The sequence below is a fragment of the Sander vitreus genome, chromosome 14 (assembly GCF_031162955.1).
Source record: "Sander vitreus isolate 19-12246 chromosome 14, sanVit1, whole genome shotgun sequence".
Taxonomy (NCBI): domain Eukaryota; kingdom Metazoa; phylum Chordata; class Actinopteri; order Perciformes; family Percidae; genus Sander; species Sander vitreus.
This window is the reverse complement of record NC_135868.1, coordinates 7,867,029-7,881,959: the sequence shown is the minus strand read 5'-3', so window position 1 is coordinate 7,881,959 and position 14,931 is coordinate 7,867,029. Positions and strand designations below refer to the sequence as shown.

At 37.1% G+C, this 14,931-nt stretch overlaps 1 protein-coding gene across 1 annotated transcript; it reads right to left on the bottom strand.

Annotated features, from left to right (window-relative positions):
- Positions 1-8,320: 8,320 nt before the first annotated feature.
- On the bottom strand, positions 8,321-11,534 carry LOC144528683 (uncharacterized). Its single transcript, XM_078267442.1, has 3 exons — positions 10,898-11,534; positions 8,917-9,131; positions 8,321-8,815 (listed from the first exon to the last, which is right to left on the bottom strand). Exons 1-3 carry the CDS (start codon positions 11,388-11,390, stop codon positions 8,687-8,689), a joined length of 837 nt encoding a protein of 278 aa, XP_078123568.1. The 5' UTR covers positions 11,391-11,534; the 3' UTR covers positions 8,321-8,686.
- Positions 11,535-14,931: the final 3,397 nt, after the last annotated feature.

The window sequence follows — 14,931 nt, the reverse complement described above, 5'->3', positions numbered from 1 at the left end:
GTATACCGATGATGCAAAAATCGTCGTTTTACGTCATCGGTATACAAGGACTACAGCCAGTACTTCCGCATAGCCCATAGGGGGTTGGACTCCGGGCTTTTTCCGGAGATTGCCGATTGCCGAGGTAAAAACGAGTGTCAGCCATCTTGAATCATCGCTTAGCTTCTCAGCAGAAACGGATGTATTCATCCCGAAGGAAATTTTAGAACAACAATTATGTGCATTCAAACTACCGCACACTTGTACCACCCAGATACATTGGTACAGATCGAAGAATATGCAGGACACTTTATTACAGACGGAATACTCGACACAGCTTCGCCCGCCTGCTATCAAGACCAGCGGTGTTGCTCGATGCCTCAATAACTAACGTTAGCCGGCCACCTGTTCCATCAATCCTGCTTGCAAGTGTCCGCTCATTAGACAACAAACTGGACTACATGCAACTTCAACGAAACTCCCAACGCGAGTTCAGAGACTGCTGTGTTTTTATTGTTGTGGAAACATTGCTGAACAACAGCTATCGCCGGGTAAGACTAGTGGAGGTGGGCTGTGTTAACACGGACTGGTGCTTGTATCCAACTAACTGCTGGTGGAGTTTGTGACTGTTAAATGCCGACCATTCTACATTACATGCAAATTTGTATACTCGGTGATACAGCCCACCAAGCGCTAATGCTAGTAGCTAGCTATGTGTTAGCCGAACTTTACGGAGCATATCATGTGCGTGCACTAAATGTAGCCTGTTTCGTATGTCGTTTTTATATATTTTAATTGTGTAACCAATTGAGCCATGGTGAAACGTTGTTTCGTGTATATGGTTGAAATGACAATAAAACACTAAAGTTGAGTTGACGGTCTCACTGTCTGTCTGTAACAGTAGGCGTGGCTTGGGAGTAGACGCTAAAGCAGCGAAGCAAGTGAATTCTGGGATTTGGTGTCTTTCATCCACATGAGCCAAAAACACATTTTATGGCTTTTCTCGGCCTAGAAGCCACCAATTTCAAAAAAAAATTCACATTTCTACTACATAAGTGACCCAATTTAAAGATATATTCATCTTTCCAACAGTGAAATATCCCTTTAAAACACAATAAAAAAAGACGTAGGATTGGAAAAGGGAATTCTGAGGCTGGTGTGTAGTTGCAACACATTCTCACTCCCATCGCGTAAAATATGGAAGCTTGGTCAGGTGCCTTTGGTGTTGTTATTAACGCTAAAAGTCTCCTTTAGCGTCATATCTAAACGCGCTTTATCTAAATGTGCTTGGTCGGGACTATTGGCGTCACTTTTGACGCAGTTAGGTTAAGGAAAAGGTCGTGGATACGTTTCCATGACACGCAGGACAAGAACGGGACAGTTGGATTTAGGAAAAGAAGAACGGGACAGTTGGGTTTAGGAAAAGAACGGGACAGTTGGGTCTAGGAAAAGAAGAATGGGACAGTTGGGTTTAGGAAACGTGACACGCGGGACATGAACCCCGGTCTCCTGGGTGAAAGTCCTGTGTTGTTTGACCCATCCACCACCCATCCAACCAACCAACCAACCTCTCTATGCAGATTTTCAGGCTTTCATACTACTTGCTACCGTTTCCCCAGTGCGTTCTACACACACACTGAAGGGTGCTTTATATCTGACGCTGACAGCCACTGCCTAAGCATCCATATTTTACGAGTTTGGAGTGAGAACGGGTTGGTAGATATGGGGCTTGAATTTTAAATAAAAAATGTTATTCAACATTTTGGAAAATACTGCAAATACAATACTAATTTATTTCAACATGTTTTTTAATTGCATAATTTTATTGAGTTAAACATTGAAAGGAAAACTTTGGGTATTCATATATATATATATATATATATATATATATATATAAAATTAGGACACCCATGCTAAAGTTGACTAAAAAGAGGAATAAAAACATCATCTTTTGCAAATTGATCTTAATGCCTTAATTAAAAAAATAAAAAATCCAATCTTTAGGACACCTATTTTCTTTGTGAATGAATAATGTATCGTAAATAAATAAATGTTCTTCTTTAAAATACAGGGTGCATAAGTAAGTACACCCCTATGTTAAATTCCCATAGAGGCAGGCAGATTTTTATTTTTAAAGGCCAGTTATTTCATGGATCCAGGATACTATGCATCCTGATAAAGTTCCCTTGGCCTTTGGAATTAAAATAGCCCCACATCATCACATACCCTTCACCATACCTAGAGATTGGCATGGGGTACTTTCCATAAAATCATCTCTCAATGCAAATCAAACCAGCTATTAGGCTAACTGAAATAAAACCATTATTTTATTACCGTTGGATTTTTCCTCATTTTTTTAATTAAGGCATTAAGATCATTTTCCAAAAGATGATTTTTTTTATTCCTTTTTTTAGTCAACTTTAGGGGGTTGACTAATTCCTAATTTTTTCACATGACTGTATATCTGGGAGGAGGCCTCAGGGAAGACCCAGGACTAGGTGGAGGGATTATATCTCCAACCTGGCCCGGGAACGCCTCGGGATCCCCCAGTCGGAGCTGGTTAATGTGGCTCGGGAAAGGGAAGTTTGGGGTCCCCTGCTGGAGCTGCTACCCCCGCGACCCAATACCGGATAAGCGGACGAAGATGGATATATATATATATATATATATACATATATATATAACAGCCTGTATGCAGCATTTTGACCTCTGATATCAATAATGTTATACTCTTGAATGGCTCATTCCATGCCCCAAAGCCATCAGACTGGCAGCATTAAAATGGCCATTGAAATGCAAATTTAAAACCAAAGCATTAGCAAAAAAAGAGATGCATGCATAGATGTTCCATCAGGTTTGTCCTCAGGCAAGACAAGTTGTTCCAAAGAAGAAGAGACACGCCTATCAGGTTCTGTGGAAGCTGCTGCTCGATCGGTTGTAATTTTACGTAAAGTAACTATCACTTTCTTATTCACTGGGAAATTAACATCATATCTGGCTGACTCAAGTAACCTTTAAGCCTCATTGATCTTATCTTCGATGTTTGTTTATGTAGTAATCCAGATCAAACGCAGATTCTGTTTGACAGAAGAGAAATCTAATTTTTAATTAAGTTTTTAGCCAAAACATACAATAACACTGGATTTCACAAGAAACAATACTTGCACAAGTGTTGTCACGGGTTGCACTGATTCAAGAGAGCAGAGACAACCAAACTAGTGTCTGTGGAACAGTATACATGACAATCATTGTTATCTCCACATCAACTGTCACTACAGCAGATTCTTCTACTATTATCTCATGTTGGAAAAGCTGCAGAAAGGAGGGAGGAGAGTCTAAGGAAAAACATCACAGTTTTGAACTTGTAGTTGCATGCTTCTTTTAGATGTGTGAAAGTCATTAGTAAGATGTCAAGCTTCATGCTTGCAGTTTGCATTGCATTATAGGAGGGATCTGACAATGTCTCCTGATGTTTGGCAGTGGTGGAAAGTAACAATACATTTACTCAAGTGCTTTACTAAGTACAAATTTGAGGTACTTAATTTCTGCTCTGTTTTTTTTGGGCGCCTGGTGAGCTCACCTGGTGGAGCGGGCGCCCATATGTAGAGGTTTACTCCTTGGTTCGGCTCCGACCTGTGGCCCTTTGCTGCATGTCATTCCCCCTCTCTCTCCCCTTTTAAGTATAAGCTGTCCTATAGAAATAAAGGCCTAAAATGCCCAATAAATAATCTCTTCTTTTTTTTCACACTTACTAACTAGATTCTCGTTGCCATGTTAATTCCGTTGATTTTTTCATGCTGCTCACATGTTAATGTCTTCACTTTTAAAAATCCAAGACTATAACAATGACAGGGGCCATTTTCTGCACAATGAGTTCTTTTACTTTTGCTACTTTAAGTACTTTTTACTGACAATACTAAAGGAAAGGAAAAACTTTATTGACTTTATGGGTAGACAGGAGTTTGTGAGGACTAAAGCTGTGCCTGGCTCAACCTTTGCAGAAATACATATTGGGAGTATTACAGTAGCTTCAGCCATCTGTAAAATCCAAAAGAGCTCCTCTAAGCTGCTCATGTGTTATTACAGAGTTACATAACTGGCTAACATTGTAGTCTGAAGTTTTCACAGAACTGCTTGCACAAGCCAGACAAGTCTTGAAGACCCCTGTCTTTGCTATTTTTTCACTCACATAACGTATTGCACAAACTACTAAGAGCGATGACAGAGGTCCTCTTACAGTGTTTAGGGCTGAGGCAGGTAAGGCTGGTGTTGATGCTTTTATCACCTGCTTCAAAAAAAGAAGTATAGTTAGCAGTTGTTGACATCTGGAACTTGTTCTGCAGAGGTACATTCATACAAGCACCAGTGTTGACTTGCTGTATGTTGTATTTAGTCTGTGCTGACTGATGGGCGTTCTTTTCTTTGTCCTCCTATTTTTTACTTCTATTATAATCCCCAAAGTTTTGTGGTGAAATATCTTAACACTTCATTGCTGCAAACTCAAGTGGGTAATCACAAGTAGGAACGTGGATAAGACACACCTGCATCAAGTGCAGGTGTGTCTGTGATTTGACATTCATGGTCCCCAGCTGATTTATACCACTGACTGTGGTAAAACCTTGACTTTTACTCTAGTGCCACCATGAGATTGACAGTGGTCGTTTTGAGTGAAATGTCTGCGCAACTATTGGTTGGATTGCCTTCAAAATTCAGTACAGATGTTCATATCCCCTTCATGATAAATTACTCTTGGGATTCCCTGACCTTTCATCTAGCGTCATCATCAAAACTCTTTGTCCAATTCTTTATTCATGACCAAATACCTGCAAAACTAATAACATACCCATTAGCCTCAGCTGTACTTTGTGTTCAGTGTTAATTAGTAGGTCTAATTTATATTACTTATATTTTATTATGTTATATTTTATTCCTTATCTTAATTTTCAAAACTATGTGTTTAGATTGTCATTTTGTTGTTACTTTTTTGCATTTGGAGGGAGCCTAAGACCTAAGGCTTTCATTGCTAGTGACTGCTTCCCTGATTTTTGTGCATATGATAAAAAAATAGTGCCTGAAATGAACGGTGAAATGTTAGCTAACATGCCTAACTAAGACAGTGAGCATAGTAAACATTATACCTGCTAAGTATCAGCATGTTAGCATTGTCACAGTTAGCATGTTCGCATACTGACATACTAGCATTTAGGTCAAATCACCAATGTGCACAGCCTCACAGAGCTGCTACTGTAGCATGGCAGTTCACTCTGGCTTTATGTTTTCTCACACCTGACTGGTGTTTTTCTTGTGGCCCTTCAGACTGATGACGTTTCTGAAAGTGATGACAGCGTCTACTAAAACCAGTAAAGATGTCTCCACTGTGGCTTAACCAGGGATGAAAAGGGATAGAGACAGGGAGAAAAAGACAGAGGGAGAGAGCTGAAGTGATTCATTTGGTTGAAGTATTCCCAGGAATCCAGAAGCCCACAAATAGACGCACAAAAAATGCTCACCTCCTGGCAGCTGCCCTTCAGTGACCTCCTTAAAGTTGCTGATGCCAACATTAATTAGTTTGGTCCAGTGGTGGAATGCAACTAAGTACATTTACTCAAGTACTGTACTTAAGTACAAATTTGAGGTACTTGTTCTTACTTGAGTCTTTTCATGCCACTTTCTACTTCACTACATTTCAGAGACAAATATTGTACGTTTTACTCCACTACATTAATCTGACAGCTTTATTACTTGTTACTTTACAAATTGAGATTTTTGTTTATAAAATACGATGTTTTATTATAATTTAAAACTACCCAACAATATAACAGCCTACAAGTCCAGCTGAAATTTTTAGCTGATTGACAGAACTGTTTACATCATTTCCAATTTCTAAAGTGTGAAGATGTTTCTGCGTTAGTACTTTAATAACATTTTCATGGTGATACTTACTTACTTGTACTTAAGTAACATTTTCAATGCAGAACTTTTACTTCTAACAGAGTATTTTTTTTACAGTGTGGTATTAGTAGGCTACTTTTACTCAAGTAAAGGATCTGAATACTTCTTCCACCACTGGTCTGGGGAAAATCCCACCAGCATGGAGAAGCCAAAGGGGTGCGGTGTCACACTGTTCGCCTCCTTCTGGCATCCTTCCTAAAGCTCCAACACTCCAGTGACAAATATCAGTAATGAACCAGCACAGTGGTACTCTGTAACACCTGCTCTATATACACATTCATGTTATTACCAGGGGTGGAAGAAGTATTAAGATATTTTACTCAAGTAAAAGTACCAATACAACAATGTAAAAGTACTCCACTAGAAGTAAAGGTCTTGCATTCACAATCCTACTTAAGTAAAGTACATAAGTATTATCAGCTAAATGTACTTAAAAGTATTTGTTCTGCAGAAAAGTTGCCCAGTGACTGATATTGTTATCATTAGATTGATGACATTGATGCATTAAGCAGCATTTTACTGTTTTAGCTTTAATTACTTTATATACTATTAGGTAGATTCATCCAGTGGTTGCCAACAAAGGGGTCGGGCGCCCTCCAAAGTAGTTTTTCTTCAATCATGACTTTTTTGGTGAAATACTTAAGAGCTTCAGACATTTATTTAAATTAAACAATTTGAGGAGTTTAGAGGGGAAATGTCTCTTTGGTGGAACTGCTAGCAATGTATGGTCAAAAGCCAAAAAGGTTAGGAACCACTGTGTTAAAGTATAAGCATATCATATCTTGTAAAATATTAAGCTGTAAAGTATCTTTGAACTAAGGTTGTTAATTAACTATAGTTGAGTAAAAAGTATAAAGTAGTAGCATACAATGAAAATACTTAAGTCAATTAACAGAACCCTAAAATTGTCCTTAACTACAATACTTCAGTAAATCTGTTTAGTTACATTGCCCCACTGGTGATTACAGGGTTTGATAAGTTCTTCCCAGTGTTTTAATATCAGTGGGGATTTGATGCTAGACCCCTCTTGATTTTGCATGACAGATCGTAAATGTTTAAAGTAAAAACTACATAAAAAAATACACCAAATTCATACTTTAAGTTAATCTTTCACATGTGGATCAGCCAGTGAAGGTATCTTAAAGGTATTTGGGACAGGAACTCAAAGTGTGCCTCCTCCCACTGGTGGACATTTTACAAAATGCACATACTCAAAATGAGTGAAAGTGTGATGTTGAAAGCATAAAAGAAGACAAGGGGAAATGTACAAAAATGGAGATGGGAAGTCTACTAACTATGAAACCAAATCCCATAATGTATTATCTTAAAATGTCATTAATTTACACATTACAGTTTTTTCCAATTGCTAACACACTAAAATGACACACAGAGAGCAAAATCTCTTCTCAAGTCTCCAAAAGTCTAAAAACATTTTCTGCTTTACACACATTTTGCAATTCAAAATGGCACTTTTTAAATGCACTGAACACAGTTCTCTGCATAAGACACAACAATCTGACATAAAGTCACATGTTTGCCATTTCAAAACACTGCCATTCAAAATGACACTACATGAGCTAATTGGCCAACATATGCGCCACATGGCCAAACACCTCAATGGTTAATTGTTACCACTTCAATCAGGAAGTAAGCAGTATGAAAAGACCACAGGTGAGCACCTTTTTCTTTCTTTTTTTACAACATTTCTGCACATCTTTTCTGCAATTTTCTTTTTCAGTTTACTGTTTTTTGTGAGCATATTTTTGTTCAGTCTAATGTAAATATATCTGCTGTGCATATGTTGCACTGACTTGTTTGGTGAAAACTAAAACAATAAATGTTTCATCTGTGTGTATCTGCAAATATTTATGTGCATGTGAACAATCTTGTGAACAAAATTGAAGAATTTTCTTCAATTTGAAGTATTTTAGTATTATGGCAAAGCATACTAATGCCCAGCAGTGTGTAGTTGGTTAGACAAAAATCTGGTAATATGAATGAAGTGTGTGCCATGTGGTGCAAATGTTTGATTTTGATAATGCTATATGTAGTTTTGGTTGCAGTGCTGCATTTTGCAGGATATATGAGATATTTTGCAGTTTGAGTGTGTGGTTTTGTGAATTGTGTTGAGTATTTTGATAAAACCACACTAGTTTGCAAAATTGTGTTTTAGCAATTGGAAAAAACTGTAATAATGATGTAACTAATGGTTTTTGCCTTGCCTTTGTGATTAAATCCCTGGAATCTTACTGTCTCCATTTGGGTTCTGTTCCTTCTTGCCTTGCATGAACCCTTGTGACAAAAAGCAAAAAGGAGATGGATTTGAAAAAATAAACCAAACTTTTATTAGAAAACTCAATGCCAACTAAAAATGGCCTATCAACTCTTGTGTAAGTACACTGAACAAATGTTGCACTGCAGAGTGCTCATTTATAAACATATTTTTAATAAGCACTGATTCAATAAGGACATTTGCAATTTAATTTATTACAAATTCTAAAACTAGAAATACAAAATCCGCTAGCTTATTTGATCAACAATGCAATGCACTTATCTTTTATCACTATATTAAGAACAACAGTGTGCAGAAACATTCATGCAATCTGAACAGGACGGTTGTGAATCCATGGTAATGTGTTCTTTGGTACAAAACAACAGGGCTTGGCCAGCAGCTTGGCCAACAAACTGCAGAACACCTGGAGGAAATAGCCCAGGTCTTATAATCTAGTCCCCCTATTATCTTGCTCACTGTGCTTTAATCCAGCAAATCTATGACTTGCTCAGTGTGCTTGGACACAGGAGGCTGTGGGTGCTGCCTTGACATCAGCTCCTCCTGGAAAAGTTCTGGGGATGGCTGAAGGGTGAAGAAGACCGGCCTGCAATCCTGACATATTGAACAAATGCATACATTTTTATTAGGTCATCGCAGCAGTTTATTTTACTTTACAGCTGGCCTACAGTATTCAAAGAGGAGCGGCCACTTACAGCAGGAGGTCCAGGCTCTGGTGGAGGCGGGTAATGTGCAGCATGCGACTGAAAGTGGGGGAACATCAGGGGTCCACGGAGGCTGTCGTTGAAAAGCCCAGCAGGCACGGGTGGCAACCATGGCATGTTGAACAGGAGGTTCGGACACGGTGCGTAGCGGAAGTGAAGAACAGGCAGAGGTGCAGTCTGGCCAAATTCACCGAAGTAAGGGGCATCTGGAAAGAAAGGTAAGACATAAGTTTTTATTAATTTTAGATTGGTGGGCGTCTCATTCTTTTAGGTTTCTCCATATCCATTCAAGCAGGGTTCAACATTAAGGTATTTTTTCACTTGCCCGGTTGGAAAGTGAAAAAAATATACTTGCCCAAAGTCAATTTTTACTGGGCCCAATGAGCTGTTTTACCTGCACCGGCCCATCAGGCAACCCTTATGTTGAAGCCTGTATTCAAGCCGTAATTCCTGATCTAAAATTTCAAGAATACACAATAACATTACTAGGGCTGCAACTAATTATTTCATAATTTCATAATTTTCCATTGCTATATCAATTAATCAACTGATTAATATGAACTGCTACCCGACCCCGGATAAGCGGACGAAGATGGATGGATGGATTAATATGAACTGAAAATAATGAGAAAAAATACTTTCAAAGTTTCTCAGAGCTCATGGTGACTCTTCAAATTGCTTGTTTTGCCGACCATAGTCCAAAACTCTAAAATATTTATTTAACTGTCATGTGGAAGAAGTATTTAGATCCTTCACTTAAGTAAAAGAAGCAATACCACAATGTGAAAATACTCCACTACGAGTAAAAGTTTTGCATTTAAAAGTGTGTAAGTATTACCAGCAAAATGTACTTTTAAAGTCTACTTGTGTACTACTTGTACTACTAGTATTTAAAGTAAATTCTGCAAACAAAAAATGGTCCCTGTCAGTGTTTTACTTTTATATATGATGTTTATGGATTAATAATACTTTATAAGTACAAGTACTTGAGTAACTGTTAGTTAGATTCACAATATGACCAAGAAAAGCAGCACATCCTCACATTCCAGAAGTGATAACCAGAGAATGTTGTCTTTTTTGATTGAAAAATGAATGAAACTATAAATTGATTTATCTTACTGTAGCTGCTGATTCATTTTTGGTTGACAGCCTAATTGATTACTTAACTAATTGTTTCAGCTCTAAACACATTTTAATTATATATTGCTTTTTTCAACCTAATTTACTCCTATCTTATGGTAATGATGAATATTATTATTTTTTATCCTGTATTAGTTATAGGCCTATCTGTAATTATTGCACAGAGATAATTATTATCATGTGCCTGCTATAAAGTATTTATATGTAATGATAGTATCTAAATTAATGTGATATACCGGTGGGTATTAATGGTGCTTTTTTCAACAACAACAAAGAAAAAAAAGAAGAGAGTCGCCCTGGTCTTTCGCGCCATATCCCTCCCCCATTGTTTGCCTGGGCAGCTTGCTCCACGCGCGCTGTTCAGTTCGACCGAGCTGCAGGTGTTCCATACTTGGCCGTTGATGACATCAGCCCCATGACCATTCTGTTTTCTTTTAAATAAACTCATCTCATGTTTCATGGACGATCTTCTCTAATTTTCAGCTCACAATTCAAAAAACTTTTCATGAAAAAAAAGAAAATCCCAAATTGTATTGTTTTACTCACATCCCAGCTCATGTAACTATAGGCAAAATAACATTTATGGTATAACTTGCTTGTCAGCCATTTTAATTTTCTAAAATGTTTTTGGTGCTCTAACATTAAGTGGTCATTGTCATTGTTATTTTAGGAAGTTAGCTAGCTAGTTAAGCTATAACAGTTCTGCTTAATGTAAGTAACTAAGGTGAATATCTTACGGTAAAACAAGTGTAACGTTAGCTTTGGCCCACATTGTAAACACATTAACGTACAGTTAGCTAGCTAGCTAACTGATGAGGATAAAATAACTTACTAAAAGGTGTAACGTTACATGGCCTTTCCTCACTGGAAGCGAAGGGCAGCCCCTTTCCGATGTCCAAACCAGTCACATTCTCTCCTCTCGCGGCAGGTCTGATCCTGAGATCGAGAGGGCTCCACACCGTGGCGGCTCGCTCCGGAGCCCCATCCGATGGAAGACACATCACTCCAGACGTGGCCGACGGACGAGCGCTTACGTCCGGGGCCGAGGCGCTACAGGTCCCATCAGCCGCTGGTTTCACCACGCTAACACCGGTGTGGACGCGGGGTCGCTGCTCTTTAATTTCGGGGTTATTTTGTTCGTTCTTCGGATTTCGCTGGAGGGCCGTGATCCGAGTCCGCTGTGTGATGAGATGGCACTTCCAGCATTCACATTTGAGAAAAGGACAGTACTTCATGTGGCCCTTCTTCGGGACGAGGATCCCATGGTGTCGGCACCGGGTGCATTTTGGCTGTCGTGCAAGTGTCTCATGTTCTTTGGAGGACATGTTACCTGCCGGACCGGTTTATGTTAAGTAAAAGAGCCCCAGTTCCCACACTTTTGGGGACTTATGACCCAATCTGAACTTTGTGTAAATGTTTCATTTTTCATGCGTGAGAAACACTATTGGCCGATGGCCAGAGACCTAAAGACCAATGAGAGACCACTAGCCCTTTTACTTTGTTGCTGTGCAGATAGGTCTGACGCCACAGATGCTGGTCAGACCATAGACTGTATATTTTTAACAGTCTATGGTCTGACCAGCATCTGTGGCGTTACAGCATGGTAAAATCAGTTCATATTGGCTCTGTCGTGTTATCTTTAGGCTATTTGTAGTCGACTAAAAAGATAGCTGATTGCATCAAGTGTAGCCTGCTATTTTAACCTTTTATAGATCAACATGTATGAGCACATTATGCCTATATCGACGAACTATAGTTTAAGCACAACGAGAATAGGCTACGAATGAAAGTGTCATGCAAAAAATGCCTGAAAAAAGACAACACAGCCACACAACACACTAGAACTAAATGACATATTAATGGAATACTAGGACTATTATTACTTTTTTTATGGCATCTTTTTGTGACACACTACTGACTTTTTTTGTGATATCTTTTGTGACATACTATGACATTCATTACTTTTTTACGACATATTATACTATGACTTTTTAGTAGTTTTTTTTTTATATATGCTATGACATTCTTATGACTTTTTTATGACGGACTTTACAATTTCATTTTTGTGACATACTAGTATGTCACAAAAATGTAATTAGAAATTGTGTTTACTATACTATTAACATTACGCTGCTATTACTGCTGTTTCACTGCTACTACTGTTTTCTGGTACTGCTTTTGTAAATTGGTTTGTTTTTAACTACAACAAGAAAAGCCATGCAAAATGTTATTGTAGCCTACCTGAGTAAAATAACAATAAAGATCATTCTAAATAAGCAAGGTTTGTTTCATGTCTACCATAATTTCACCCATAGCTATCTCAGCTAAAACCGTACATAGCCTATGCCTCGTCTGAAGTATGAATAGGTCCCACATTCTACCAAAGCATCCCCTGCTTTATTGTCATTTTAATATAAACGGGAACATAATTTACAAAAGGAAATTTGTATTGAAGAAGACATGAAAGTAGCGACTGAGGCCATAAACTGATTATGAAAATGTCTAGTAAGGTAATTAATCAAGTGAGAAGTAAGGTCATTTTCCGATAAACTTTTATAGAAACAGACTTCTTTTTGCAACCAGTGGAGTTGGCTTCACCTTTCAGGCCTCGAAGCATCCATTATTTTAACAGTCTATGGTTCCCATTCCGTCTATCTGAATTGTGTTGCATTTATACAGTGGTCCAAGAAAAAAAAAATGCAGGATGTGATGGATGGACCAGTCAGCAGAAGACACTCCCCAGGCTGAACCCACCACTCCAGTTAGTCAGAGACAGTCAGAGCACACACTCCCACAAAAACACAGCAAAAATCTAGACACATGTCAAAATTCTGCCAGGGCCGTAACAATGCCATAAAAATGTAATACTATATGTAACAAAAATGTCATAGAAAAGAAAAGTCATGAAAAGTTATAGTATAGTATGTAAAAAAAAAGTAATAAAAAAAGTCAGAGTATAGTATGTTTTAAAAAATCAGTATAGTATGTCGAAAAAAGTCTTAAAAAGTCATAGTATAGTAAGTTTAATAAAGTCATAAAAAAGTCATAATATAGTATATTAAAAAAATCATAAAAAGTCATAGTATAGTATGTTAAAAAATCATAAAAAGTCACGGTCTAATATGTTGAAAAAAGTCATACTATAGTATGTCTGGAAAAGTCAAAGTAAAGTAAGTTGAAAAAAGGTATAAAAAAAATCATAGTTAAAAAAACAAAGTCATAGTATAGTCTGTCGAAAAAAGTCATGAAAAGTTATAGTATAGTATGTCGAAAAAAGTACTAAATAAGTCATAGTATAGTATGTTGAAAAAAGTAATATCAAAGTCAGAGTCTGATATGTTAAAAAAAACTTAAAAAGTCATAGTATAGTATGTCAAAAAAAAGTCATGGTACAGTATGTTTAAAACAATCATAAAAAGTCATACTATAGTAAATCATAAAAAGTCATAAAAAAGTCATAGTATAGTATGTCGAAAAGAGTCAAAGTATAGTATGTTGAAAAAAGTAATTTCAAAGTCAGAGTATAGTATGTCAAAAAAAACATAAAAAGTCATAGTATAATATGTCGAAAAAAATCATATAAAGTCATAGTATAGTAAGTCGAATAAAGTAATAAATAAGTCATAGTATAATATGTTGAAAAAAGTCATAGTGTAGAATGTTAAAAAAGTCACAAAAAATCATAGAATAGTAAATCATAAAAAGTCATAAAAAAGTCATAGTACAGTATGTCGAAAAGAATCATAGTATAGTATGTCGAAAAAAGTAATATCAAACTCAGAGTATGGCATGTTAAAAAGAAATCATAAAAAGTCGTAGTATGGTATGTCGAAAGAAGTAAGAGTATAGTATGTCGAAAAAAGTCATGGTACAGTATGTTTAAAAAAAATCATAAAAAGTCATAGTATAGTATGTCGAAAAAAGTCACAAAAAATCATACTATAGTAAATCATAAAAAGTCTTAAAAAAGTCATAGCATAGTATGTCGAAAAAAGTAATAAATAAGTCATAGTATATTATGTCGAAAAAAGTCATAGTATAGTATGTCGAAAAAAGTAATAAAAAGTCATAGTATAGTATGTTGAAAAAAATCATAAAAGTCATAGTATAGTATGTCGAAAAAAAGTCATAGTATAGTACGTTGAAAAAGGTAATACAAAAGTCATAGTATAGTATATGGACAAAAGTATAGCATGCCATAAGAAGTCATAGTATGTCAAAAAAATAATAGTACGTGTACGTATATATATGGGGGTTGGAGTTCGGTTGGAAACTGGAGGGTTGCCGTACTGACCAAAGTATGGAGCATGGATTGGTAGCTGGAGAGGTGCAAGTTCACCTCCTGGGCAATGCCGAGGTGCCCTTGAGCATGGGACCGAACACCCAACTGCTCGGGTCGCTCATCTGAGGAAGAAACACCCTTACTCTAGCATCTCTCCATTAGCATGTATAGCATGTATAGGTCCTGAGCATGTGTGTGTGTATGTCAGGCCTGATGTTTTGTGTGTGCAACTGTACTAATGGAATGAAAAATGTGAGGCATGTCTTCTTCTTCTTTTCTTCTATATAGAAAAAAAGTCATAGTATGCTATGTTGAAAAAAGTCATAGTATAGTATGTCGAAAAAAGTCATGAAAAGTCATAGTATAGTATGTCCCCAACCATACCTGTCTTCTAACAGATTGAGCTATGAAATTAGTCATAGTATAGTACCTTGAACTAAATCTAAAAAAGTAATAAAAAGGTCATAATATAGTATGTTAAAAAAAATCATTAAAAATCATAGTATAGTATGATGATGTTGTATTGTGATGTTTTGTGTGTGCAACTGTACTAATGGAATGAAAAATGTGAATTTCCCCTCGCA